The following is a 27,303-nucleotide window of genomic DNA, read 5'->3' as shown; positions in this document are numbered from 1 at the left end:
CTGGCCCAGCCTGAGGCCGTTCCCTCTGCTCCTGTCCCTGTTCCCTGGAGCACAGCCCGACCCCCCGGCTGTCCCCTCCTGGCAGGAGCTGTGCAGAGCCACAAGGGCCCCCTGAGCCTCCTTTGCTCCAGGCTGAGCCCCTGCCCAGCTCCCTCAGCCCCTCCTGGGGCTCCAGCCCCTGCCCAGCTCCGTTCCCTGCCCTGGACACGCTCCAGCCCCTCGGTGTCCTTGCTGCAGAGCGGGGCCAGAACTGGGCACAGCCCTCAGGGGCCTCAGCAGGGCCAGCACAGAGAGAAACATCCAGAAACACAAACTGAGCTGTGAAAGAGCTGCCTCCAACCTCCAGCCCTGAAGCTGGCATTGAGCTGAGAGCAAAAAGCAGAGTTTCCTGGACTAGAGAAAATAAACCAGGAGTCTGTACTATATTCTTAAATATGGTTTAATACTCTTCTCCATTTCTGTACATCACAACACCAAGATATCACTGCTTGGGATCTCTCTGCAGAGGCTATATAGTATGCAAAGGCTAGGATCTCCCACCCCCACTGAGTGTGTTTGCATGTGTAAGTGTAATACATATCAGTATATATTGATATACACATCAATATATAATGCAATATATATCACTGAAGAGAACACATTGATTAAAGAAATACAAAAATTTGGCATCATTTCCAAACTTAAATAGTAAAAATAAAAACTACAAAAAGGAGCTGCATACCCTAATGTATCATGTGAAACAACAAGCAGTATATTCAAAAATGTAAATTTACAACCAATTTTTGTGGTCTTGTCATGTCACATTAGACCCATTTACAATGGCAAAATCCAGAACATACTGCTGTGAGGGCCAGGGCTGTGCTCAGCCCTGAGCAGACCCAGCCCCATCTCCTGGGAGATTCCAGCTTGGATGTGGGGATGGCAGCGAAGCCGCCGGCCAGGGCAGGGACCAGGGGACAAATGGTATTGCTCACAAGGACAGGAATTTTGGACCTCAAACAACAATGGGGCAGAAATTTGAAGAGAAGCTCCCTCTGTTCAAGTGAACCAGGACAAGAGGCAAAGGTTTGCAGCTGGAACAGGAGCTGCTCCTGAGGGAAGCACCGGGAGCAACGCTGGGAGAGCCCCAGGGAGGGACAAGACCTGAGCTGTGTCACTGAGCACAGAGCCACTGCTCCATGGGACAGGAGCTGAGCTGTGTCACTGGGCACAGAGCCACTGCTCCATGGGACAGGGGCTGAGCTGTGTCACTGAGCACAGAGCCACTGCTCCATGGGACAAGACCTGAGCTGTGTCACTGAGCACAGAGCCACTGCTCCATGGGACAGAGCCTGAGCTGTGCCACTGAGCACAGAGCCACTGCTCCATGGGACAGGACCTGAACTCTGCCACTGCTCCATGGGACAGGAGCTGAGCTGTGCCACTGAGCACAGAGCCACTGCTCCATGGGACAGGAGCTGCCCTTGTGTCACTGCTCCCCTGGGACAGGACCTGCCCTTGTGCCACTGCTCCCTGGGAATTTTGAACCTGAGCTGTGTCACTGCTCCATGGGACAGGACAGGAACTGAGTTGTGTCACTGAGCACAGAGCCACTGCTCCATGGGACAGGACCTGCCCTGTGCCACTGCTCCCCTGGCCTGCACAGCCCCTGAGCCCCAGAGTGTCCCCAGCAGGCTGGACACACCCCAAGGATGAGCTCCCTGGTCCATGCATGCTCTGTGAACAGGCAGGACACCGAGCCTGGCAGGCTGGACCATCCAGAGGAGATCCTCTGCCTCCTGCAGGGCACATCCCCACAGGACAGACACTGCTGGGAGCTGGGTGTTCCCAGGGCTGTGCCAGTGCTCCACGGATCAGAGTCAAATATTCCACACTCCCAGCACTAACTCAGCCTTCACTCCACTGACTCAGTATTCCTGTCAAACACCCACTTCCATTTAAGACCTGTGGGCTCAAATTCACATAATCAAGGAAACCTTATGCAGTCCTAAAGCAAAAAGAAAAACTTACTGAGGAACAAAAAGCCAAGTGTACCTTACTTCACTGAAATCTCATGTTTATTTTTGTCAAGACTGAAAAAAAAATAAATTCCTGAAGGCTGCACTGCTCAAATCCAAATTAAGCCCAAGACTCCAGCAGCATTTTCATTGCAATCCATGAAGTGCATTTCCTAGTTTGTAAGAGCAGTGTTTCTGCAAATAGATTAAAGCACGTTCGGCTGGTGAGCCTCCCCAAACCATCAGAATTTGCAAGCCACATGTAATGAACCAGCACTCAGGTCAGTGCCTCCTCAAGCTTTTGAAGAGAATTATGGCTCCAACCTCGTTCCATTTCTTCTGCAGGCTAAGCTGAGAATGCCATGTAAATGGGTCACGGCGCTGCCAAATGCAGCAATTGATTTCTCCAATCAAAGTATAAAGAAACAAACCAGTAGGATCTTACTTCTATTAATTTTGGAAGGAAGAGGTTTACAGCAGTTAATGTATCATGAAGGTTAAAAAAATCATTTCCATAAAATACAAGAGCAACCAATTTCACCATTGAGTAAAAGTAAAAACTGGGATTCTTTTTAAATTAGTCCAGAGTGGCATATAGGAACTTAGTAGTTTGCTGCTGTACTGACACTATGACAAATCAAAGTGTAGGGTTTTGCTTTCTTAAATCCAAATGCTCGTGGATCAAGTTCTGGAAATGTTCCAATTCTAAGGCAGGGATCAGTTGTGTTTTCCACCATGAGTTTGCTCCTTGGGTTGGATGCTGGAGGGGCGAGGCACGTGTTGCCGGACCCAGCTCGACTACCTAGTAGTCATCAAGGTCAAAAAATTCATCGTCTCCTCCTTGGTATTCCATGCCCTGGAAGTCCACCCGGTACCGCAAGATACCTGCAAAGAAACAGCCTTTAGCTCCCCCAGGCACAGCTCCTCACTGAGCCCTGGCAGCACAGGCAGCTGGGGGGGAAATGCCACAGGGAATTCATTCAGTGCTCCAGGGAAGCTGCCCAGCCTGGAAAAGCTGAGCCTGTTCTGGGGCTGCATCTCCACCAGCACCAGTGGCACATCCCTGCCCGAGGGTCACTGCTCACACCCAGCCTGGCAGTGAAATCCACAGGGCAGCTGGCACTGCAGCTACTTTTGCAATGAAGTAAAAGCAGGATTTATGTCTGTTTTCCTCTTCCTACCCCAAACACCAACCCAGGGCTCTGGAAATCCTGTATCCCTGGAATAATTCACTGAGGTGAAGATTTTCAAGGACATTTCCTTTCCAGCCTACAGGGCATGGGAGCAAAGAGGATCCCACCATGCAATGAGGCTGGATCTGGCAGGAAATGAGAGACTCCTGGAATTACAAACCCTGAAACTTAGAAACCTTGCTCCTTATGGAGCCAAACAATCCAAGGTTCTTTCCTCCCGACTGGTGCCCTCTGTAACCTAGAAATTCCCCTTTACAATGTCCTTCTCCCTGGTTCCCACCACCAGAGCTGAGCCCAGCCAGGATGTGCAGTGCTGGGGCTCCCCCTGCGCAGGACTGGCCAGGCTGGCACAGGAGGCACCTGCACTCTGCCAGGCCTGGCTGATGCCAGGGAGCTGCAGAGCAGGATGGGCTCCCAGAGGCCTCACTGCTCCCCAGGATGGACTAAAACCACTTCTCTTTTGAAAAGAAGCAGAAGATCAGGGAGGCTCTGAGAGATGAGCAACAGCCCCAAGTGCTTCAGGAACAGGGCTGGGGTTTGTCAGAGCCCCAGGGCAGGGCAGGGGCTGCCACCAAGCCCCTGAGCACACAGAGCCAGGGCCCTCCTGAGCTCCAGCAGCTGCACAGGGGCACAGCCCATCCCTGAGCCCTGCACAGCACACAGGCACTGAGGAACACAGCTGGCAAATGACAGGGCCCAGCGTGGATCACCATCCTGCTGGACAGGGAATGAATCCACCCTGCTGAACACAACTGGTTTCTCAAACTGGTTTCAAGACTGCCAGGAATAAGATTAATCCCACTCATGTTGGCACCAGATTACCAAACCAACCACTAAACAACACAAACAGATTTTCCTCCTGCAGTTTACCTCCAATTCCTCCAAATCCTTTCACAAATTGGGATCCTTCTTGTGATTTGTCTGTAACAATTTCCAATGTTGCTCCAAATTTCTTGTAGTTGTTTGCAAACCACTCCAGGAGGGGCATACTTTCTATGAGTTCATGTTCCTGCCCAGTCTGTGGAGACATTGGAAGGGAAAAATAAATAATAAAGCCCTGTTACAGTCCCTGTGTGTTCAGTACTGAGAAAATCCCCTCCCAAGGTTGGCTCCATGGCTCTGTCAGCTGTAGCAGGGACAGCAGCCCTGCCAGGGCTCCCTCCTCAGGGACATTCCTGGGGGAAGGCATTCCTGGCACAACTGCACCAGGCAAGGGCAGGCACAACCAGCAGCTCCTGGTGCTACAGAATTAATCACTGGCGGGGTTTTGGGCCTCTAATACAACATTCAGTGCAGAAGCAGGAGAAAAACTGCCTTGATTCTTCTGCTCCAGTGTCACTCCATGGTACACCTCAGCTTCACTGCTCATTCAGACTTGCTGTGCCCCCTCACCCAGCAGGAACACTGATCCATGCAAGCAGAGCCAAAAGGCACCATTTTCTAACAGGAGGTGCAGTGATTATTGTGAAACAGAAGCCCCTCATTGCAGGTAACACTGCAAACCCTCCATGCACAGCAGGGGCTGGCAGTCCTCCCTCCAGGAGGGAACAGCTGGGAATGGCTCCCAGGCACAGCCAAGTGGGACAGATCCCACCCTTTGGCAAGGGACACTTTTTTCCCAGTTATCCTGCAAAGTAGCACAGACCCCTGGTGCACGAGGGCTGTTTGGCAAATGACAGATCCAGGTGTCAAAGGCATCCCAAAGCTGACACTCCCTTGGCTCCTGATCCAGGTCACCATTCCTGACCTCACAGTGGTTCTGCACAACCAAAGCAGTGCCAGTAAGCAGGAAGCAATGGCTCTGGGGCCTTGCCTGCATGGTGGCTACCAAACCCTTGGAGGTGATGGTTTGGTGGTGCTCAAAGACTGGCACTGCCCATTTACACAGCCTTGGCACTGGCAGCAGGGAAGAGTGGAGAAAAGCAGGTGTGGGATCCAGGGGTTACACAGAAGAGCCACAGGATCCTGCCCTGAGGTGACACTGAGTGCCAGAAGGTCACTGTGCTCAGGTGCTTGGGACAAACTTAGCCCAGATGTCCAGAGCTCTGCACCAACACACTGAGAACAAAGCCAGAAGCCCCAAAGCTGAAATACCTCCTTGTCTGTGAAGTGGGATTTATCCTTCTCTTGCTCTGGTGTCAAATACAGGATCTTCTCCTCTGAGAAGGGAGGAAAAAATGATAGTATTAGTTTGGGTAAGGCCACAAGATGCAGTTTAAAGACAGCAGGAGACTGAGCACAGCCAGCAACTACAACACAGGGGGTCTGGGCACCACCACTGCCTTCCGTCCTCTGCAAAGCTCTGTGAGCAACCCACAGGCACAGCAGCACAGAGCAGCTGCAGAGCCAGCACAGAGGGGCACAGGCCCTGCTGCAGGCCCAGCAATTGTGTTTCTGCACACAAGGTCCCCTCAGGCTCCCCTCTGGTACCACGCTCACAAAGCTGGAAGGAGGTTCCGGGCTGGCCCTGGGACCAAGTGCCCCCCTGGCACTGCAATTCCCTCTGTGCACTGGAGCCCTGCTTGCTCCAGCTCTCCCCCCAGAGGCTGGGAAAGCTGCAAAGAGCCCTACACAACATCCCTGTGGTCAGACATCCTCAGGGAGCTCCTCCAGCAAACCCATCCCAGCCAGGCCCCTCAGCTGTCCCACCCTGAGAGCTCCCATGTCCCAGAGCACCACGTACCCTCCGTGCCTTGGCAGTGCAGGACGTATCTCATGATATCCAGGTTTTCATACACTATCAGGATCTCTACTGCTCCCATTTCCAAAGCTTTTAGTGTATCTTCCACACCAAAGCAGTACTTGCCCGTGTCCTGGCTGATCTCATCGAAGTATCGTCCTGCAGGGCACACAGAGCCTGCCATGAGCACCCAGCACAGCACACAACTCCAAACAAGCTGCACCTGAGTGCCAGAAACTGGGAGAAGCAGCTGCCACCACAAGGCCTGGAACTAAGGGGATCTCTGATGGAAGGACAGAGAAGGTCCAAGAAGTCTGGTGTGGAAAAGGAACCAACCAAAGCCCTGCCCCATACCAGCACTTGAGGTGTGCAGGTGGCAAAAGGAACACTGCAAGTGCCACCCTCAGGCAGCATGGCAGGGCTGGGGCAGCACAAGGGCACTGCCACACCTGGCTCAGGAGGAGGCTGCAGTGCATCACTTACCTATTAGCTTTTTCTCTTGGATGAATTTCACATTGGAGAGGACCTCAGTTGACAACTCAATTGCTTGATTGAAGCCATTTTCTCCTCCATATGAAATATCAACTAGTTTGAGCACTTTGGATTGCAACCGCTGAAGGAGAGAAGGAGGAGACAGGAAATGGTGAATCCAGCCCAGAGCAGGGCTCAGACTCCTCACCCTGCCACGGGAGCCACTGCTCCCATCACTGCACTTCACCTGAGGCACCTCTGAATGCACAGTACTGAAGCACAGCTTTCAGGCAACAGGGACCAGGATTAGGTTTACTGGAGTCTAATTCCAATAAAGCTTCTGCTTTATTGGAACACAAAGAATGTGAATGCCGGTTCCAAACCAGGGGGGACAGATTTCTTATTAGCCCTATTTGAAGAACAGGAGCTCTCAGAAATGGGAGACTCCTTTGGGTACATCGCATTTTTAGTTTTGATCAGATCTCTTCAGAGGCCAGAGTTCCGTTCCTCTGTACAATCAGCACCCCACCAGTGCCACCCAGCCAGGAGGGTTTGCTCACCTGATCAAACATGTCAGACTGGCTGAGCTCAGTTTTGAAGTCGGCCGAGCCGGCGAGGACGAGCCCGGCCACGTTGACCTTGTCCCCGGAGATGAAGAGCTGCACGGCCGTCTCGGCCACCTTGCGCACGTAGTTGTGCCGCTTCTCCATGCGCAGGCGGGCGAAGCGCAGGGCAGACTGACCTCCTCTGCCTGCAGGGAGGGACAGGGCACCCATGGGGACACACTGCACGCCAGCAGCACCCTCAGGACACAGCTGGCCCGGAATACCCACAGCCAAGGGCAGCTGCAGCCTCCCGAACTCAGTGTGCCCTGAGCTGAGGCAAGGGCTGCCATGAACACTCAGAGAATAAAGAGGGCTCATTCCCACCAGGAGATTTTTCTCCACAGAGGAAAATGTTTCTTTTCTTTCTATAAAGACTTGCAATTCTGTAGAAATGGAACATCTGAGCACATCTTCTCTCCCTGTACCTTCAAGAGAAGCCATCTCCTTTGTACACTGCCTCAAACGCTGCTGACGCAGCACAGCCCAGCAGTCTCTGCTGCACAGTCTCACTGGAGGCAGTGCTTTTGTTTCATTTTGTCCCATCCCACTCTACAAAGGACAGTGGACTGGGAGTAACCAGCAGACAATTTGCTGAACTCATCAGTGGCTGGCTAGAACACAGCAGCACAGAGTGGAACTCGAATTTTCCTTGCTCCATGAGCCCCATGCAGAGAGCAGCTCACTGCTCCTCCCTGCAGGGTGCACACAGCCCCAGCACATCAAACCTTAACAACCCCACTGAGTGGGATTGCTGCTTGGGCTACTAACACTGAGTTACAACTGTCCCAAAGCCAAAGAAAGGGTCAAACGCAGCAAGAAACAAAAAGTGCCACTTCTGAGATCAACTGAATATTGCTGTGATTCATTAATTCTGACAGAAGGCTCAGACTGGAGGCTTTGCTGTCAGATTCCAAGGGAGCACAGACTTGAGCAGAGCTAAACCCCCACAGGCCAAGCTCCACCCTGCCATCCCAGCCCAGGACAGAGGCAGCCCAGTGAGTTACCGTGCTTCTTTGGAAGATCCACAGTGAATTTGTGCAGCACTTCCCGCGTGTTGCCCTGCAGCGTCCCGAACAGGGCCCCGCTCCCGTCTATTACAATGAAGCCAAACTTGCTGTCGTCGGAGAGCAGCGCCGTGAGGGCCTGCAAAGGACACAGTGTGAGTGAGGGGGCAGCACAGCACAGCCCAGCAGCCCCAGCTCACTGCTCTCATGGCTGCATTGGCATCAATAAAGTGGAGGAAAAGCAGCACAGTCAGGAGCTGTAACTATTCCAGATCACTACAGAATTCAGGATTGTGTGGGTTGGAAGAGACCTTAAACCATGGCAGGGACACCTCCCACTGCCCCAGGCTGCTCCAAGCCCTGTCCAGCCTGGCCTTGGGCACTGCCAGGGATCCAGGGGCAGCCCCAGCCGCTCTGGGCACCTGTGCCAGGGCCTGCCCACCCTCCCAGAAAGGAATTCCTTCCACACATAACCCCATCCCATACAACACTGTCAGGAGCACAGAGCAAACTCAAGTTTAATTTTGACCCCAATTTCCCAGCTTTGCCAGCTCCCCACCTGAGGTCACGGGCAGGTGTGACAGCAAAACTCTGGAGAGTGTGAAGTGCAGCCTCTCTGAGGCTGCCTCACCTCTCTGGCTGGCACAACTGGAGCAGTAATTCTCCTCAGTAATTCTCCTGGCGTTCCAGCCAGGAAAGCAGACCTTGCTCAGTTCATTGTCAGCTCAGTTTTGTAGTCCAAAGCACTGACACAGCCTCTCTAGCACCACTACTGGGCTGCTGCACCTGCTGACTTCAAGTCCCACAGGCAGAATGATGAAATAAATCTACAGTGGCTGTAGCAAATTCAGCCTTACAGAGCACAAGGAACAGCAGCAATAATAGTCCTGTGCATAACTGGCTGTGGAGAAGACAGCCAGAACATTTACTGCAAAATGAAGTTATTCATCAATTTTCCTCCTTTAAAAAAAGCAGCTGATTATTTCCCATAAGGTCATTTAAGTTGCCCAACCAAAGCACAGAGCAGTATCAAGGTTTTTGAGTTCATTTTGCCCAAGCAGCCAAACTCTGCACTCCTTTCTCAAGGCAGTCTCTCAGCTGCTGCTGCCTCAGGGGCTGTCTGAGTGGGCAGAAACATCCAGCACACACACACACTCCTGCTCACTTACACATACCCAAAAAAGCAATAGCCAGAATCCTCTTTCTGGCTGGCAAAACCACATCAGTAGGATGGGGAACTTGTCAAAACTCCAGATTGCTTGAAGTCACCAGTTTAACACTGCAAGTGATGGTGCTGGGTTAGTGCACGGGACCTGGAGCTGCCTGCAGGGCTGTCAGCCTGATTACTGGGCTGAACTGACAGGATAAAACCCATCAGTCATCCTCTTCCAAAATCCACACAAGCCAGGATGCAGCTCTCAAGCTTAGAAGAAACAGAGGCTAAGGTTTAATGGAATCTCCTGGCCAAAGTAAATATTCTGTATTAATTCCTCAGCAGTGGGATGAATGAGAGGAGGAAGTGGCATGTTACACTGCAATCTATTGAACTGGGACTGAGCCAAGCAAAATGTGGGACTGGAATGAATGCTCCAGCCAAGGCATCAGAGTAAGTCACTGTAAATCCTGCCCCTCAGACACACCAGGGCTCACAGCCCCTGGGGGAATTACTTCAGTTCCACACAGGCAATAAAATATCTAGAAGATATCTTATCAGATGCTCTTGCTAGGCAGCCCATGACTACAGCTCTGATTCCTTGATTTCCTCTTATTTTCATACAGATCAGTGATTCCCTGATCAGCTCTGGTAGCAATTGCACTGTTTGACCTGTCTAGCACCAAGGGACCACTGCCTTTGTTGTGCTCCTTCAGGCTGTACTGATCTCCCTCTCTGCAGCTAAAGGTGGAGAGCAGCCCTTCCTCCCACCTTCCAGGGGAGCTGTGGGTGCCCCAGCAGCTGCCCCTGCTCTCAGCTCAGGGGCTCCAGGCTCTGCAGCCAGAGAGGGGCAAAGGCAGAGCTCAGAGCCCACAGCCCAGCAGGGCAGGCAATCCCCAGGGAAACAACCCCACAGCCCAGCAGGGCAGGCAATCCCCAGGGAAATAACCCCACAGCCCAGCAGGGCAGAGCACAGAGCCTGTGCAGGGAGGGGCTGGCACTGATCCATCACCAGGAGCAGCAATTCCCACAGATTCCCCTCAGGTCACTGCCACACACCAGCACCAGTGGGTTTGCAGCTGCTCCTGGGAACAGCCTGCTGTATGGAATCAGTGCCCTGAGGCAGCAGCTGCACAGGAGACCAAATGAATTCATCTCCTGCCAGAGCAGGAGGAAACCCAGCAGCCTCCCACTGCCCACAGCAGCAGGGACAAACACCTCCCTGGGCCTGGCATCCTGGCTCTCTGCTGAATTCTCTTATTTCCCTCTTGCTTTCACTCATCTATGGGCACAGGGACCCAGCAGAACTGCAGACCTGTGCCTGTGCACAGGTTTTTATTCCTGGGAGGTCAAAGGCACGTTGGGATTTCATCCTTTGTGGGGAGACAGAATAGTAGGGATGGACCTCACCTGTGCAACAAGCACACCTTTCCCTGCTGTACTCCTGCCCTCTGGAAGCCACTTGTGGACCAAATCTCCACAGACCCACACAGACAAGCAGAATTACATCACTGGAGGGCCTGCCAAGCCCTGTCAGATGGGTCTGACAACAGGCAATTAAGTCTCAGGCCATACATTTATCATGGGAAACATCAAGGACGTGAGGGGCACTGCAAACATGGAGACCTCTGCACCTGCCAGAGTCAGAACAGCCTCAGAGGCAATACACTGACTGCTGTAATCCACATTTCTTTCAATATGCCTCAAACCATTCATTTCACTTAATTAGATGTTGGATAAAAATAATCCCACTTCCCCCCAGACAGATTAGGCACATGCCAGCTCTCCATCAAGGCTCTCAGTTAACACATCTGATAGCAAGACTGGCAACACTGATAATATCTTGGCAGTATTTTAAAGCCTGACTTGCAATAGTATCTATGGGCCTCTGGTTAAGGAAAACCCAGCCTTCCTCCAGTTACAGAGAGGAGCTCCTGTCTGTGGGTTACAGAGTCAGGGCTGGAGGAGCTGGGCAGTCCCTCAGCTCCTTCCAGCAGGCATTCCTCATCTCTGGCAGTCCCGAGCCACCCAGAGCCCTCCCCAGGCCATGTTCCTGCTGCCCTTGTGGCTCAAGCACAGCAAGGCTGTGCCCAGAGCTTGGCCCCTGCAATGGGGAGTCCTTACCTCCGTGTGGAATTTGTTGTCACACAAATACAACGACGTATTGATTGGTTTGAAAGGTTCAAAGTCAATGTTGACTTTCTTCTCTTTTCCTTCTTCTGTCACAATTGTTCCACAGTAAACAACCAGACCATTTGGAGGTACTACAAACAACACAATGCAGGTTTAGATCACTAAGGAATGTGACAAGCTGTACTCATCAAAAACTGACTGCCAGCAGAATGAAATCAAGATCCCAAACTTTTCATTTTCCCTTTTCCCCACCTCATTCCCTCCCAGGTCTCTACAATGGGAAACAAACTCATTTAGTGCACCTGTAGCAGATGTGCAGCTGCCTCTCAAAGCCATGAGTTTGCAAGAGAATTGTAAAGAGAGAGAGAGAAAGGCTGAGCAGCCCCTGCAGCTCTGCTGCTCCCCACACAGGGATTTGCAGAGTGCCCATCCCAGGGAAGGCCACAGGCCAGTGCAAAAGCAGCAGCAATGAACTCTGCCAGGGCTCATCTGACATGGCCTGGGTCTGTTCCCCCCACAATGATGGCAGCTGCTCAATGCCATGCTTAAGGCACACAGAAGTTTCTGCTTGACAGAAAATTCCTACTTTAACACAAATGAACTGTTGCAGAATATCCAGCTCTTAAGCCTGGCGAAGTTTAGCAGAGTAAGCACTAAGAACAGAATCATGACCCCACTCCTTCAAGACAAGGACCACCTTACTACTCTAGTCCCAAAGTCCACCCCTGAAGCAGCCATCAAGGCAACATACCTGGAATATCAGTGCAAAACAGCAGCACAGGCCAACAGATTTGATTAGCAGCAAACTGCATAGTGCAGGAACTTAAGGCTGCTTCCAAGCAAGGGAAGTGTGCCAGCACGCACACAAGCTAGGAGTTACCTTTGTTATAGAGTTTCAGTCTTTGCTGTACAGATGTGATGGCTCCCAGCACTGAAAGGCGATTCACCCGGGACTTGATGTTGGAGGCGGTGCCAAACTCGTCCGCTAACATCTTTGCCACTCGTGAGATCTGGTCTTTGGGGGGAATGATCAACGAGATCATGCTGGTACCATTGCTGGGGAGGGAAAACAGGGATGTGAGCAGGCAGCAGAGCAACAAGCACCCTCACACCAAATCCCACGTGCACAGCTCTCTCCTCCCTCCCCCAAGGATGCTTCTTCACTGTCGCCGGTGTAATTCCCCTTGTGCTGGACAACAATGGGAGAGGAAAGAAAGCAAAACCAAAACAGGCTCTGCTTCAGTGCTCAGCCTCCACCAAGCAAGTCCTCCAAAAGCTGCTTGTTCACTCTAGGGCACTACATGGGAAGAAAGAACACATGTACAGAGCAAGGGCTGCACAGACCAGGGGCTGTGAGCAGAAGGAATGGAAGCAGCTCCCAGCAGAGATTATTTAAAACAATGCAGCCACATACTTCAAGGACATCTCAGAGCCCATTTAATTTGTTCTCAGACAGCTGGAGCACCAAGCAGCCCAAGTGCTGTCTTAACATGTTGTTTTCCTCAGATTAATACAGAAAATGGAAGGGGAAGGATTCCTTTGTCACAGTGAGTCTTCTCTGCTTTCCCACTATCACTTTTGTCCCCAGAGCAGCTCATCAGCTCTGGCAGCTGCTTTAACTGAGCTGTGCTAAGCACACACTGCTGCTTCACCAGCACCAACCCCAGGCACAGAGTCAGGAGATAACACCCCACAAATCACAGGACAGGCTTAAATTAAAGGAAAATAAGTTTGATATTCATTTTTCCTAGGGCTTTGGGGTGGGTCTTGCAGAAATCTTAATCCCCAAAGCTGCCTTGTGGTTCAAATCCATGCAAAGCCAAAAGGAAAATTGGGGAAGTTCCCATCTGCCTTCCAGCAGGTACCTCCCATTTGCCATTGAAGTATCCCAGATGTCTGAAGTGCTGCCTCTGCATTGTCTCAGATTTAACCCAGACCTCATGCTTCCCATTAGAGTAATGGCATAAAAATCAAATCCCTCATCGTACCCTCCAGCTCTCTCAAGGGCAAAGCAGCTAAGCTCTGTGAAAAAGCCTTTTCTCAGGATTCTGAGTCAGAGCACCAACAAAGTGCTTTTCAGACATCAAACCCCAAGGTTTTGCTCTTTTCCATTTCTTATGGAAGGAGCCTACCCCAGCCCCTGCTCGCTGCTGTTTCAGGCTGGCACATACCAGTGTCCTGCTGAAGTGTTTGGGCTACAGAGGCAGCAGGGAAGTGCTTTAAAAAGCATCACTCCATTAGCTTCCTTACACAAGTTGTGCAGCCCTCTCCCAAAGATCCTCAATCCAGGCCAAGTTGAAATGGAGGCTGGTAGGTCAAATAAGTCCTTGACCTTAAAGACAACTAATTGGTTTTAATATCTGAGCTCCCCATCCACACCAGTGGAAGTCACAAAGCCACACTGGCCTGTGTTATTCCCAGGAGGAGCTCTGAGCCACGCTGGCAGCTCTCAGGTCACCCCAGCCAAGAATACTCCACAGCCCAGTCAATTAAAGCATTCCCCACCCAGTGACTGGCACCAGCCCTAGGGGACAGATAATGGCTATCACTCCCAGCAGGCTCCTTTGAGCAAGAGGCTGATCAGAACTAAAGCAACTCTTCCCCACTTCTGTGCAAGCAGCACTCCTGAGTTACCTTCTCCTCTCAAAGAACAAAGCCTTACAGCTTCCCAGAGATTAGAAAGCTCTGCCCATCACACCTAACTGCATCCCTAAGGGCATCCCAGTGTGCCAGGTGGGAGTAGGACTGTCACACCCCTGGGCACTCCATGGCTCTCCTGCTAGGAAGAGATTGCACACAATTTGTCCTGAATTGAGGACAGAGGGGAAAGAGCAGGGAGCAAGTCCTGTCACAAGCTGCCTGGAAGAAGAGCTCAATCCCCCACCTACAAACCCCTTACAGGAATTTGCAGAGAGCAAGAAGCCCCCCCAGCCTCCTTTTCTCCAAGCTGAGCCCCTCCAGACCCCTCAGCTGCTCCTCACAGGCCTGACTCTCCAGATGCTTCCCCAGCTCTGTGCACAATAAGGAGGAAGGCTGGGTGTGCACTCCCAAGAGCAATTCCTCAGTAAAAAGCAATTCCTCAGTAAAAATCCCTTCAGTTTTCAACAAGCCACCCCCCTCAGACGCCAGCCCCTGGCCTTGTGCTGTGTTCCAGTGCCAGCACAGAGCACCCACTGATCCTGCACACAGCTCCTCATGCACCAGGCAGGGTCACAGCACTGCTCCTCAGGGACATCCCACCCAAAGTAACAGAGGGGCCTTCACAAGCCTTGGGGTTCATTACTGCAAACAAACAAATGTAAAGGGTCTCACAGGATGCACTCCCCCTCATTTAAATCCCCAATTAGTTCAACACAGCACAGTACTGTGCCTGGGCCAATCCTTCAGCGAATTCCAGTCTGGATTTGTATCCAAAAGCACCTTCCACTACCAACATCAAGTGCACTTCTCAGGTTTGGCATGCTTCACCACTATTCACACAGTCAGAGCTATTTCAGGCTCAGACCAATTCCTGCAGAATCCAGCAGAACAGCTGGCATGCAGCTTGCCACAGGAGCCACCTTGCAGGCTGCTGGAAGCCCAGAGCACAAGGAACCAGCCAGCTTGTCACCATGTCCCCACGCACCCAGCACTCCAAGGGATCACTAAACAAGCAAACAACCAAAGACTGAGACCAGCAAGGCAGCAGCTGAAGCAGATGGGCAGCAGCACTCAGGGAGGCTGCAGAACTCCCTCACATGCTGCCAACACCTCGTTATCTGACCATGCAAGAGCAGCTTTCCTCTCTCAAAGCAAGCTTGTACCTGCCTGTGACCCTAATGCAGTATGGCAGGGTCTAAAAAACCCTGTGCTGCATCTGTTAAACTCACCCCAAGGAGACAAAATGCAGCAAGGAGTTTCTAAGAAAGCTGCTGTTCAAAAACACTCAGAAAAAAATAGGTTATTCTGCAGAGTAAGGTAATTTCCAAGTCTCCTCTGGGTCTTTGCAGCCTCAACAAGATAAAGGGTATTTCTGCAAACCCCATCCTGTCCCCTCCAGAGCTGAGGGCTCCAGAGAACACTTACCTGGGAATGAGGGAAGGAATTTCCCCAGCACCATCCCAAAGCCTCCCAAAAGGGGGCACAGCTGCACCACACACCTGCCATGGGACACAGCCAGGTGACGTGGCGGGATCAGGGGCACTGCTCACACTGGCAGCTGGGTGTGCCCTGCATCCCCCTCAGCACTCCTGGGGAAGCATGGGCCCCATGCCAGGCTGTATCCTGGTATCACAGCACTGCTGAGCTTCCCCCTGCTCAGCACACACCAGTTCCACCACAGCAGCTGGGACCAAGCTGAGCCAGGGCCTTGCAGAGCTCCAGGCACTGCTGTCCCTGCTCTGGCCAGAGAGCTGCCAGTGCCATCCAAGGGTGGGATGCTCGAGATGTTTGTGATGGAGAGAAGCACATCCCAGCCCACAGGCCAGTGCCACAGGTGCCACTGCTCAGGGGACAGGGGCAGAGGAAACAACTGGGAGCACGAGGGGCAGCAGCTCACACACTCCAAAGAAGCAAGGAGGCAGCTCTGCCAGCCCTGGAGAGGCAGGAGGCCTGCACTGTCTGCACTGTGGGCACTGCTCACATTGCCAGCCCTGCCAGATTGGGCAGTTAGCTCAGATTTAGCAGCACCTGCCATGAGCAGCATCAGGTACCTCCAGGAGAGAGGACAAGGATCAAAGCTCCGACCTTCCCACACCACAGCAGGTGAGCTCTAGCTTTCTCCCAGTGCGCTGGAGGGCTGTTTGAGGGAGGAGGGGAAGGAAAAACAAGCACATTTCACTCTTGGGAGACAGTAAGTTCCTCAGAAAATCAAGGTTTGTGGATAGGACAGCCTTTCTATTATTAAAACTCCAATGTGGCTGCAGTTGGAATTTCAGACAACTGTGCCACCAAACAGCTTTCCCAGACACACAGAGACCTCAGAGCAACTGCTGACAGGTGATCACAGCGAGTGGCAGTGTGGGCAGCACTGAATCACCACCAACCCAGTGCCCAGAGCTGCAGGGCAGCTGTGCCACTCCTGAGGCAGCTGCTGTCCCTGCCAGGAGAGGAGGGGCCCCAGGAGCCCTCCCTGCTGTGTGTCAGGCCAGGAGCAGCAATGGCCCAGGGGATGTGGCACCAGCTGGGTCCCTGCTCGGCACCAGGAGTGGGGCCCTCTGCACGTGCTCTGTGCTCCAGCACCTGGAGGCACCAGAGCAGAGCCAAGGGCACAAAGCAGGCACTGCACCCTCCTGGCATGGGCTGCTTTCCATGACAGCTGCCAGAGGAGCCTCCTGCTCTGGGTGGCCATCTCACCATGTTCCTACCCCCCTGCCACCAGAAGGAACAGCTGAGCAGATTCTCAGACCTTCAGTCTCAGCTGGCACCAGACAGTAACGTGGTGGTTTTCCACAAGGCTCCTACCTCCTTACACAGCCCTGTGCTGTGAAATGGGTCCTGCCCTGGCACAGCCCAAAGCAGCAGCAGCCAGCACAGCTCCCCTCCAGCAGGCACACAACCACAGCACTCTGAGGAGGAGCACTCAATCGACCTGGCTCCTGCAATTTGGGCTGTGAGCTGGCACGGGAGAGCACTAATTTCACAGCCTGCTATATAAATAGCAGTGACTGGCCTGCCCTGTGCTATCAGAGAAGGCCTGACAAACAGCAGCTGAGCTGTAGCTGCTCCACAGTGAAACATTTCACACTAACAGCACACTGTGGAATGTGGGATACAGAGGCAAGGCAGAGCAGTCATTCCCTAGGACTCAAAATGTGCTTATTTTTACAGAGCACGGCTTCATGAGCATCCTGCTGTCCCCAGGAACCAAGGGCAGCACCAGGCCTGTGTGTGACTGGCAGGAGCACAGAGCCAGCAGCTCCCAGATAATCTGATCCCAACCACATTCCACAGCCAGGAAGCTTTCTATGAACCAACTGCTGCCACACAGTGCCCCAAGCCATGGTACCTTCCCCAGGTACCCTGTGCTGCTCTCACCCAGGACTGGGCATCCCTGGGCAGGCACAGCCCATCCCAAGGAGCCCAAGGAGCCTGGACAGCCAAGGCTACCCAGGTTGTGTGGTGGCTGAAGCAGCTCCACGTGCAGCCAGCTGCAGGGCAGATGCAGCAATGTCACTGCAATCCAAGGCACAACTCCATCAGGAGCATCCCAGAGGTGCCAAGGAGCTGCTCCTGAACCAACACCCACAGTGCTGCAGGCACTTCAGTGAAGGACTACACCCAGGGCACACAAAATCACTGATGTGAGGAAAGAATATTTGAGGGTTTTTCAGGCTGTACCTGAGCACAGATGTTGAATGGAGTGCTATAAAAAGCAAGTGTCCTTTGGTAAGTACAAAATTGCTGGTTTGGGTTCCCTTACAACAGCCAGGCCATCGGACACTCCCCACTCATCCTGCCCTGAGTGCCAGAGCACTGACCTTGCCAGAGGGAAGCTCTGCACACACTCCTGCAACTCCTGAATGATGGCTGTGAAACAAACAGCTCACAGCTGCACCCATTAAACACTTCAGGTCTTTTAATAAGACAAAGCCTTCATCAAACACAAACTGCCTCAAGTCCACTTGAGATGCCGAATCTGGAGAGACAACAGCAGATGAAGGAGATGCACAACTTTTCCTGGAAAACCTGCCAGGAAAGAGCAGGGAATCTCCAGATCCCTCAGAGGTGACATCACCTGGAAGCCCAAGACTGCACAGCCTGTAAGATATCAGCTGAATGCTCTGCAATAAACCCAGCAAACACCCCCAGCCTGACTGCTGCTTGGAGGCACCAGGCTTCTGTGATGCCTCCACCAGAAGCAATGAACTCCCCCTCCCTGCTCAGCCCATGGGCCCTGAGCACTGCACAGACACCCAGGCAGAGCACACAGCACTGGGCAGCTCAGTGGGACCCAGCACAGCCCCTGTGCTGTGGACTCACTCTGAGCCAAAAGCCAGGCAGAACTTTGTACAGCACAATTTCAGCAGGAACCTCACAATCCCCCAGAGGCATCCTGCATTTCACCCCAGAGCTCTGGATCATCTCCTAAAAGGCAACACGAATACAAGCCATCCCTCAAAGGCTTCCATGTCACCCAAAGAAGGGTTTGAAGGTATGGAAGGGACCAGTTCCCAAGCAAAAGCAAGGCAGAGTTCACCTCTCTGGATCCACTGACACCTCAGAAGCACAGGAAAAGGACAAGATGGGGGCAGGGTGGGTATGAGGAGAGGATTTGCAGAGTCAGGAGACCAAGTAATTAATTCTTCAGGAATCCTTTTCAGCACGAGCATTTATTGGAGAAACTGAGCCCCCCTCCTCCACTGAAATGAAGAAACGCCCCAGACACTGAATTCCTCCATCAGCCTCTGCATGCCACCTCTCCCCTGGACAAAGGAAAACCACTTAACTGCACAGCATGAGACCATGCAGCTTTTCCACCATGGCTCACACAATGCCAGCCTCTCCTGCTGCAGTCCTGCTCCAAAGCCCACAACAGGAATCCTATACATCATTCTCCCCTAATGCTGGCAGACTGGATAGAAGAAGCACCTCATGTAACCAGAACCAGCTTGAAGCAGACCCTCAGACTGGCCTGGAAAGGTATCCTGCCCTCCTACCCTCGCCCACCACCTTTTCAGAGAGCAAAGGCCTCCAGATGCCAACCAAGCTGTGAGTGCCAGCCAGAACCCACCCTGGGAAACACAAGTGAGCCTCAGAGCACCCCTGGCTCCAGCAGCCAGGACAAGCTTCCCACAGGGAGGCAGCAAATGGCTGCCCAGCAGAGGAGCAGAGCAAGGGTCAGGTGAGGCAGGGCAGCCCCTGAGCTGCCTCTGAGCCCAGCCTCCCTCAGTGCCAGGACAAAGGAGGTGAGACAGGAATCAGGTCACGGACTCCTGCTCCAGCTCACAGCACAGCCTGGCAGCTCTCCTGTGCTGAGGCTGCACAGGGAGCAGGTGACAGAGAGCCCTTGGCCCCTGGGCCACCACACAGCACCTGCCCAGAGGGACAGGGCAGCAGCTCCATCCCCAAACTGGGGCTGGCTCCCATCCTGCTGCTCAGGCCACCACCAGCACCCCCATCCCACGTCCCTGCAGCTCCAGGAGCAGATCCCAATTTCATCCCAAGCACTGAATCAGCACAAGTGCATCCTGCACACCCCTTGGAGAAGGTGAATCAATGCCTCTCCAAAATCCTTGGATCAAAGGCAACACACCACAAAACATAATTGCACAGGCATGTTTTGAATAGGCCTCATTGGCTGCATCTGACCTCATGCAGAAAGCCCGGATGCCCAATTACTGGGAAGTGGAACAGACATTTCTGCACTTCAGACATTTGTGACTCACTGGGAGGCTCAGTTTTGCCACAGCTCCCCTGCTCTCCCTCCTCCTTCTCCAATTATTAATGCTCCAAGTTTAAAAGACTTGTTGCATTATGCTAATGGGCCATTTGGGTACAAGATGTACACTGAGGGACTGAAACAAATCCAGATTTGCTTATTAAGATGCTAATGCCCCAGAGCTACATGGGAATAGGTGGCTAACAGGAGGGAAAAGAAATCCAGTTGCCACAAAGCCAAAAAAGTCTGTCCTCTTTTGAGGTGCTTGTTCCCATCTCCTACCACGTCATTCCTCAGGGGCTCATTCATTAGCTCGATGTGAATGATGATCTGTGCATGAATCACGCTGCTCACTAATGATTCACATGGTTGTAAAAGAGGTACCAGGCTGCTGAACAGCCACAGGCTGTCAGACACTTGCTGGAGTTCTGATCTGGAGCCACTTTTCCAGCTCAGGTCCTCCTCAGCCACCTGCCAGTGAGCTCTCTCCAAGCAGCACTTGCTAATTGTCACTGCACTTCCAAAGGAACAGGTACAGCAGGCAGGTGAGAGCCAGGAGATGTTTTACAACCATCAGACTGAGGCAACCAGCAGGATGTCAACAACCCTTTGGACATTGTCCCTGGCTTCGGCTTCCCTGGCTCCTCTTCCCACCTGGCACAGCTTTCTCAGACCTCCCACCCTGAGCACCACTGAAACACAGGACACTGCTTAGTCCTGAGAGCCCTGATCAGCCCTGCCTGTATGAAATCCACATTCAGCTTCTACCCCAGCCCTGTGGGCACTGGCAGCTGAAGAGGCCCAGCAGAGCAGGGAAATGGTGTGGAAGCAGCTGCTGCTCATCCCACGTGCTTTGCTGCCACAGTGCCCTCAGCTCTCCCTTCTGCCCTGCACTGTTTCTATTCCAGCCTCTGCCAACACCTCCTCCCTCTCCTCACAGCAGCAAAAGGCACTATTGGCATTATAGCCTCTGCCTCTCACAGATACACGACCTCCTTCAGGAACTCCCCCTGCCACAGGCAGCATGGGAAAGCACAGCTTGGAGGAAGCAATCTGCCTTGGGTAAGAACTTCAACCACAACCCTGAACACGGCACGCTGAGGTCACATCACCAAGTCAAAGCAGAAACCTCAGTGTCAGCAAAGCCCAATTCCTGCACAGCCTCCTGCTCCCCAGCCCCTGTCCCACCCGTGCCTCACACAGTGTGAGAGCCCAGCTCAATCCCAGCTGGAGCAGGACCTTTATGCAAGAGAGGGCCACTGGAGACACCAGCTCACAGGAGAGATCCTCAAGCCTCTCCCATGACTGGCACTGGCACAACATAACAGAGTTGTAACCTAAATACCACAGCACGAGCTGGAAAGCCAAGGACCCCCCTGGCATGGCTCTGCCCTTCCCAATGCACCAGCTCACCCAGGCCTGGGCAAGGCCTCCATCACACCCCCAACCTGAGGTGAAAGCTGCAGAAACAGCTCCTGTATCAACAGTTAAACTGACCCAGAGCTCAGGTCTGAGGTACAGCCACAATGACAAACAGATCCTGACAAAGAAGGCAGGGAAAGAGATCTGCTGCCAGGCTGGGAGCAGGGGAGGGAGCCCCTGCACTGACACATCTCTGGCAGGGCACAGACACCAGCCAGTGCTGACAGACCTCACCAAATGCTCCTCCTGCTGTGTGACACCCCCTGAGCCAAGAGAGCTGCTTGGTCCTGCCTGGCCATGGTGGTGGGGTCCCCCTAAATCTGCTGTAAATCCTTGTATGGAGCAGGAGAACCCACGCTGGAGTTAACTCAGCGACAACACTGCCCCACAGTTATCCCAGCACAACTCCACCTGCAGCACCACCAGCAGAAGAACCCACTCACAGGAGAGTGCTGCAGGAGCTGTGCCTGATCCAGGAGGGAAATACAGCTCACTCAGGCTGCAGGAGAGAACCCCAGCACCACGGCTTCCCAGGACTTTGTTCAAAAGAAACTGGGAGCAGGGCAAAGCTGTACAGGAGAGAGCTGTCACTGACCCAGTGATCCCTGACTGCCCCAGCAGTGCAGCCCTGCCCACAGTGGTGTTCACTCACAGCCAGCTGGGCTCTCAGGCCTCCCATGGAAAGGGCCCCCACCCTCACAGTGGATAGGTTAAGACTGCCTTATTCCCCAGAAGCATCACTCATCCAAGCACATCTTAGCCCTGCCAAGCTGCCCAGTCCCAGAGCAGCAGCACCCCAGCATATCCCAGAACAAGGTGTTGAGAAGTGCAGCCTCCTGCTCCTGCTCCACAGGCTGGGAAACAGCAGCAGCCTGAACCTAATTCCAAGGTTGGACTTTTCCATCAGGACCAGCAAGACTCCAGACAGACTGCAAGAGAACCCATCTGCAAATGATGTGGGCAAATCTTTTCTGTCCAAGCAACAGGTGAGCTTGTTCACCCTCAAGCAGAACTGTGCTCCATTTTCCAGGAACTCGAGCAGAGCTTTGTCTCTCTTTGCAGGAGAGAGAGGCCTCTGTCCCTCATGGGGACTCTGTTTCTCTCCCTTTCTGTTTCTCCCACATAGCAGATGGAAATCTCAACGTGGCAGAATGCAAACCCAGGCAGGAACTGCAACACTTTGCTTTCCCCCCAAGACTCTGGAGACACCAAGATGTCCCCTCCTCTTGGCATTTCTCCCTCCTCCAGCTTTGAAACATTTCTTCCAGTTACAACCAGAATAAGTTACTTGTTCAGACTTTGTTTCTGCATTTGCCTGTCTGACCCACCTTCCAGAGCACATCATTTGGGAAATGTTCTTCCCCACACCAGCCTCAGTTGTGTTTGCACTCAGTGCCTTCAGTGACACCTCAATCTTCACCTCCTCTTTCCCTGTTCCAGTAAAATAACCAACCAGGGCTTCTGCTCCCAACAGAGCAAGCTCAGGACGGGGGAGAGGTCTCCAGAGAGCACATTCCTGAAAGTTTTCCCATTGTAAGGGAGCTCCACACCCTGCACTCTCACCTGGGAAGCCCATCTGGCCAGGCAGGTGTCAGTACCATTGCAAGCAGAGATGTTTGCAGAGGAAAGCACTTCTAAGATATGGAGAAGTTTCCAAACATGATTCCAATGTGACATCTCAGGTCCTCTCCCAGCAAAGAGACTGCTTGTTGTTGCTGATACTTGATTTTGCCAAGCATTTACAGCTTAGATTAGCAGAAAAACCCTGCCCATAGGCCAGCTAACTATTCAGAACTGCAGAGACCAAAGGAACAAAGAGGGATTGTCAATTTAGCACTGACACTGAAAAACTGCATGAAGCAACAGCAGAAAAGCCCCGAGAGAGAGGAGAAGAAAGGAAAACACAGTGGCTAATGCTGCTTCTGCTTGGGCTGCAGCAGCCCCACAGAGAAAGACACAGCTGCAGCTTCTGGGGGGCCCAGTGTTTCTCCAAACCTATTCTACAAAACTGAACTGTGTACTGCAAGCAAAATGAGTCCCTCAGTAGGGGAGAAGCAGAGATGCTGGATCTCAGTCTGAGCACACCAAGCTCTCAGAGATGCATGACAAGGTTAAACTTCTGCCAAGGCCACAACTGCCCCACCAGGAGCCTTTTACTCCCACCTGCTTCTGGCCACAGAGGTTCATTGCCTGCAGGGCTGGTCCCTGTGCTCCTCCCCACACCCTGCGAGAGCCCAGCTACCCCCTCCACCTCACCAATCACAAACACCAACTCAGCCACTCTGCACAGGACCACACAGTTTGCAACTCAGCTCTGGAGAGCTGGAAGGAGATAACTTCTGGTTTAGGAAGCAAGACACAGATAACAGCTCCTTCTAGTCCCTGTCAGCAGAGACAGGGCTTTGAGGTGGGGTTGGGGAGTTTAAAATTATTTTTCATTGTTTGGAACTGACAGATTCTTTCTATAGAGATCAGTGAGAAAGGCAGATTTCCTTAGCAGGGCTGGGAAAACAACCCAGGGCATTCCCACTAGGATGTTAGCTCCAGGTCTGAGCTGATCAGCTTCTGGGAAAGCTGAGGTTTTAACCTTTCCCCTGGGTGCTCTGACCAAGCACTGCCCCTCTCCTCATCATCCCATACAGGCACTTCCTCGCCCTCCTGCTCACTTTTGTGAACCCCCTGCAGCCTGCACTGAGATCTCACCCCATGAGCTGGGTCAGAGCAGAGGTGCCCCAACACCACAGGCCAGGGGAATGTCTGACTCCAGCTTCCTCCATTCCCCGTCCTTTGATCCCGGCAGGAGCAGCCAGCACACGAAACTGGGACACTGCTGCTGGGTCACTAATGGAGCACATGAGTAAGGCAAGGTGGGGACGCCTTCCCAGCGAGGCCTGGCCCTCCACATCACCCTGCTGGAAGGCTTTGCCCCTAACCCAGCCCAGAACAGGTCTTCCCACTGCACAGGAAGGGGAAGTGACTCCTGCAGAGGCAGGAAAAGCCTGTTCCACTGCCCCACAGCTCCTGTGCCAGGGAGCCCGAGCCTGCTGCACCTCCTCACTGCACCCACACCGGGTCATTTGGGCTAGGCATCCCTGGAAGACACCAAACCAGCATCACTTCGCTCAGATTAGACTGCTGGCACCAGCACTGCCTTCCTCAGGAGCTGCTTCTGCAGCTGGCACAGATTAAATTAAGGGACAGCAGCATCACCACCTCCAGGAGATGTGCTGGATGCAGGGGGCACAGCTAAACCTCCTGCACAGATCTGACTGTGCCTGTGGCACCTCTAGTGCACAGCAGAGCTGTCCAGGGATCACAGGAGGAGGGCAGACAGGGCAGACCCTGGGCTGTGGCCCCAGGAAGCTGACACCACAGGAGACACCTGCCAGGAGCACTCCAACAGCTGCTGGGACCTTCTCTGCAGCACTCACCCATCCCAAACAACACTGAAATGGGCACAGCTCAAACAAAACTCCAACTCTACGTTTCCAAAACCCACCCAGGCTCCCTAAGTGCTCTTGCACAAAGCTCCAGAGGATCCCTGGAGCTCCCCAAGCCCTTTCAGCTTCCCAGGACCCCTGTGAGCACAGCCCATGCTGCCCACAGCACACAGACTCAGCCCAGTGATCAGCTGGGGCAGCCAAAGTCCAGTGTGCCACAGGGAAGGGCAGCCCAGGCTCCCCACTCGCTTCTCCCCCCACCATCCCTGCACAGCTGCTCATGAACCAGAGTAAAACACATTTGGGGAGACCTGTGACTGGGGATCCCCTCCTGCCTGGGTTAGTTTTCAGCTGAATGATTGCACAGAGCAAGCATCAGCACGAAGGACATGGCAGGACAGCAGCTCAGCCTCTGCCAGCTGGCCCCAGAATGATGCCAGTGCTGCCCCAGCTACAGCAACACCTGTTCAGGTGAGCCTGGGGAAATTGGAGCCACAAGGGTGGCTAAGGAGTGACCCCTCATTTTTATTTTACCAGGCTGTCTGCCCAGACACACTTTCTTTGCTATTTTACAGCCCCAGAACCTTGAAGTCTTGCAATTCCTCAGGCTCAAGAGGGTTCCCAAACGATGGAAGCAGCCACTGCCAAGCTGCCCTCTCAAACAGGCACTTCTGGCATGGGGCAGGCTGCAGGAACAGATATTCTGGGGGGACAAAAAAAGTTAAAGTGCAAGGATTAAAGGGGGACTAGAGACTTTAAATCTCCCACTGTCCAAACTTTGGAAGAGCATACTTCTAGGGAAACGGAGCTGAGCACCTTCGCTGGGAGGGGAAGGGGCGAGAAAGATCAAACAACTCTCGGTAAGGAAAGCACTAAGCAAGCGCTGCCCCAGCCCCTGCCCCGCTGCCCCCACCGCGCCGCCCTCCCCGGCCCAGCCGGTCCCTTGGGAGCGGCCCAAGGCGGCACGGGGACAGAGGAGCGGCTCCCCCGGCTGGAATCCGCCTCCCGCCGGTGCCAGCTGGCACGGGCCGGCCGGACGGGCCGGGCACCGGGGACCCGCACCTGTGCCACCCCCGCCGGGCCGGGGGCACCGCCCTGCCCGGGGCCGGCTGCGGGAGCGGCTGCGGGGCCGGGGGAGCCCGGGGCAGCCACGGCCCTTTTCCCTTTTCCCGTGCGGGAAGCGCGGCCACGCTTGCACTCGGCCCTGCCCTCCCGACCCCGGCCCGCCCTCCCCGCCGCCCCCCGGGCCCGAGCGGTCGCCGGGTCCCACGCGGCCGCACAAAAGGGCCCCGGGGCCGGGGCTGCGCCTCCCGTCCCCCCGCGCCGGGCGGGCCCGGCCAGCGCCCCGGCCGCGGCCCCGCTCCAGCCGGGACACCCGGCGCTCCGGGGCGGCGGCCCCGCGGGCCCGGCGCTCACCCGCGGGCCGCCTCCAGGCTCTTGATGAGCTTCTTGATCTTCCAGATCTCCACGTTGCGGTCGGCAGCGCTGGGATCGTCCGCCATCTTCTCCCTCCTCCTCCTCCTCCTCCTCCTCCCGCGGCGGCAGGCGCTGCGGCGGGCGCGGCGGCGCGGGGCGGGCGGGCGGCGTGGAGCGGGGCGCTGGGGCCGGGTGTGTCCCGGGCGGTGCCGGTGCCGGTCGGGCCCCGCCGCTCGGTGCCCGCTCCCCCCGGCGCGCGGCGCTGACGTCGCACGCGGTGCTCGCGCTCCCCCGCGCCGCGCACCATGTGTTGCAATCGCCTCACATGGGGGCCCTTGACGTCACTTCCGGGGGGAGCCGGCAGCGGGGCGCCGCGCCATTGGCCACCGCCCCTCCCCGAGCGCGCGCGCGGGGCATTGTGGGGCGCGTAGTCCGGAGCCCGCCTGGCGGGGCGGGAGCGCGCGCGCGCGTCTCGCGAGAGCTTCGCGGAAAGGCCCGCGCGCGCTTAAAGGGCCCGTGAGGGGCGGCGGGGCCGGGGCGGGGCCGGCACCGAGCGGGACTGAGGGGACGGGCGGGGCTCGGGCAGGAACAGCCGCGGGACGGACACTGCAGAGCCTCCCTGCACCATCAACTCACGGCCAAGCACAGCCACCGGGGTTTTGTGGCACCCGAGAGCTCGCACTGACCCCCCCCCATCCAAGCCACGGACGGCCACGTTCATCAATGCCCGCAAGAAGAGGCCTCTGGGCTATGGCCCCCCGGTAGTGCCCAGCCCGTCCCGCTGTCCCCTCAGCCAGCGCACAGTGCCGGCTCTGCCCAGGATTCCAGCCCGGAGGGAACGGCCACTGCTGTGCTCTCATCCATGCAGGGGCTGCCCCACTGTGGGAGGCAAGCACGCGGGTCAGACACAACTTCCCTTTAATGAACCCACACTGAGCACATGCGGGGTCACCTCTGTACCCTCTGGTGGAAACTGTCCCGAGTGCCAGAACAAAAACCACCGTTTCCTCCCCCTAACACTTGAGCTGGCAGGACAGAGCAGCTGCAAAACGCGGGTTCTGTTCCAGTTCAAGAGACACAGAGTAACAGATGGGGAAAAGGAGACACAGCCACATTTCTGCAGCTCCCTGCAAGGCCGGGCTGCTGGAGGCACAGTGGGCAAGTGCTGCTCCAGGCTGCAGCCTGCTCTCTAAGGCTAAGCCAAGCACAAGGTGCCTGACACCGAAGACCCAGTGCCACTGCAGTCACAGGACCTGGGGCACCTCGTGAGAGCAGCACTGCCACGTTCAGCAGAGCCCAGCCCCAACCTGACACCAGAAACCTCCTTTGTCCCTGTGAATGAAGCACAAGCTCAGAAAGTTACAGCTGCCTGGCTGTTCCCTCTGCAGCTGTCACAGGCAGTTAAGTGCTTGTGTTCTCCATCAAAGGCC

General features: G+C 54.4%; 1 protein-coding gene across 2 annotated transcripts; it reads right to left on the bottom strand.

Moving 5' to 3' along the window:
• Positions 1-421: 421 nt before the first annotated feature.
• ETF1 (eukaryotic translation termination factor 1) lies at positions 422-26,210 on the bottom strand. 2 transcript variants are annotated; one of them, XR_012582762.1, is made up of 11 exons: positions 25,874-26,210; positions 12,117-12,292; positions 11,228-11,367; positions 7,951-8,089; positions 6,902-7,092; positions 6,354-6,483; positions 5,874-6,029; positions 5,285-5,349; positions 4,061-4,208; positions 1,492-2,882; positions 422-1,284 (listed from the first exon to the last, which is right to left on the bottom strand). XR_012582762.1 is itself a non-coding variant. In XM_074551922.1 (10 exons), the coding sequence occupies exons 1-10, from the start codon at positions 25,957-25,959 to the stop codon at positions 2,800-2,802; spliced, it is 1,314 nt and encodes a 437-aa protein (XP_074408023.1). In that variant the 5' UTR covers positions 25,960-26,207; the 3' UTR covers positions 2,040-2,799. The 2 variants fall into 2 exon arrangements, 1 of the variants encoding a protein (XP_074408023.1); XM_074551922.1 differs by lacking the exon at positions 422-1,284 and having other exon boundaries at positions 2,040-2,882; positions 25,874-26,207.
• Positions 26,211-27,303: the final 1,093 nt, after the last annotated feature.

This window comes from Zonotrichia albicollis, chromosome 15 (assembly GCF_047830755.1).
Source record: "Zonotrichia albicollis isolate bZonAlb1 chromosome 15, bZonAlb1.hap1, whole genome shotgun sequence".
Lineage (NCBI taxonomy): Eukaryota > Metazoa > Chordata > Aves > Passeriformes > Passerellidae > Zonotrichia > Zonotrichia albicollis.
This window is presented reverse-complemented; position numbering and strand designations above follow the sequence as displayed.

Coding starts and splice junctions, on each gene's coding strand:
- ETF1 (XM_074551922.1), bottom strand. CDS start 25,959: ATGGCGGACGATCCCAGCGCTGCCGACCGCAACGTGGAGATCTGGAAG. Junction 12,293..25,873: donor AGCCTGGAGGCGGCCCGCGG/GTGAGCGCCGGG, acceptor TTCCCTCCCCAG/CAATGGTACCAGCATGATCT. Junction 7,093..7,950: donor GGATCTTCCAAAGAAGCACG/GTAACTCACTGG, acceptor CCCTCCCTGCAG/GCAGAGGAGGTCAGTCTGCC.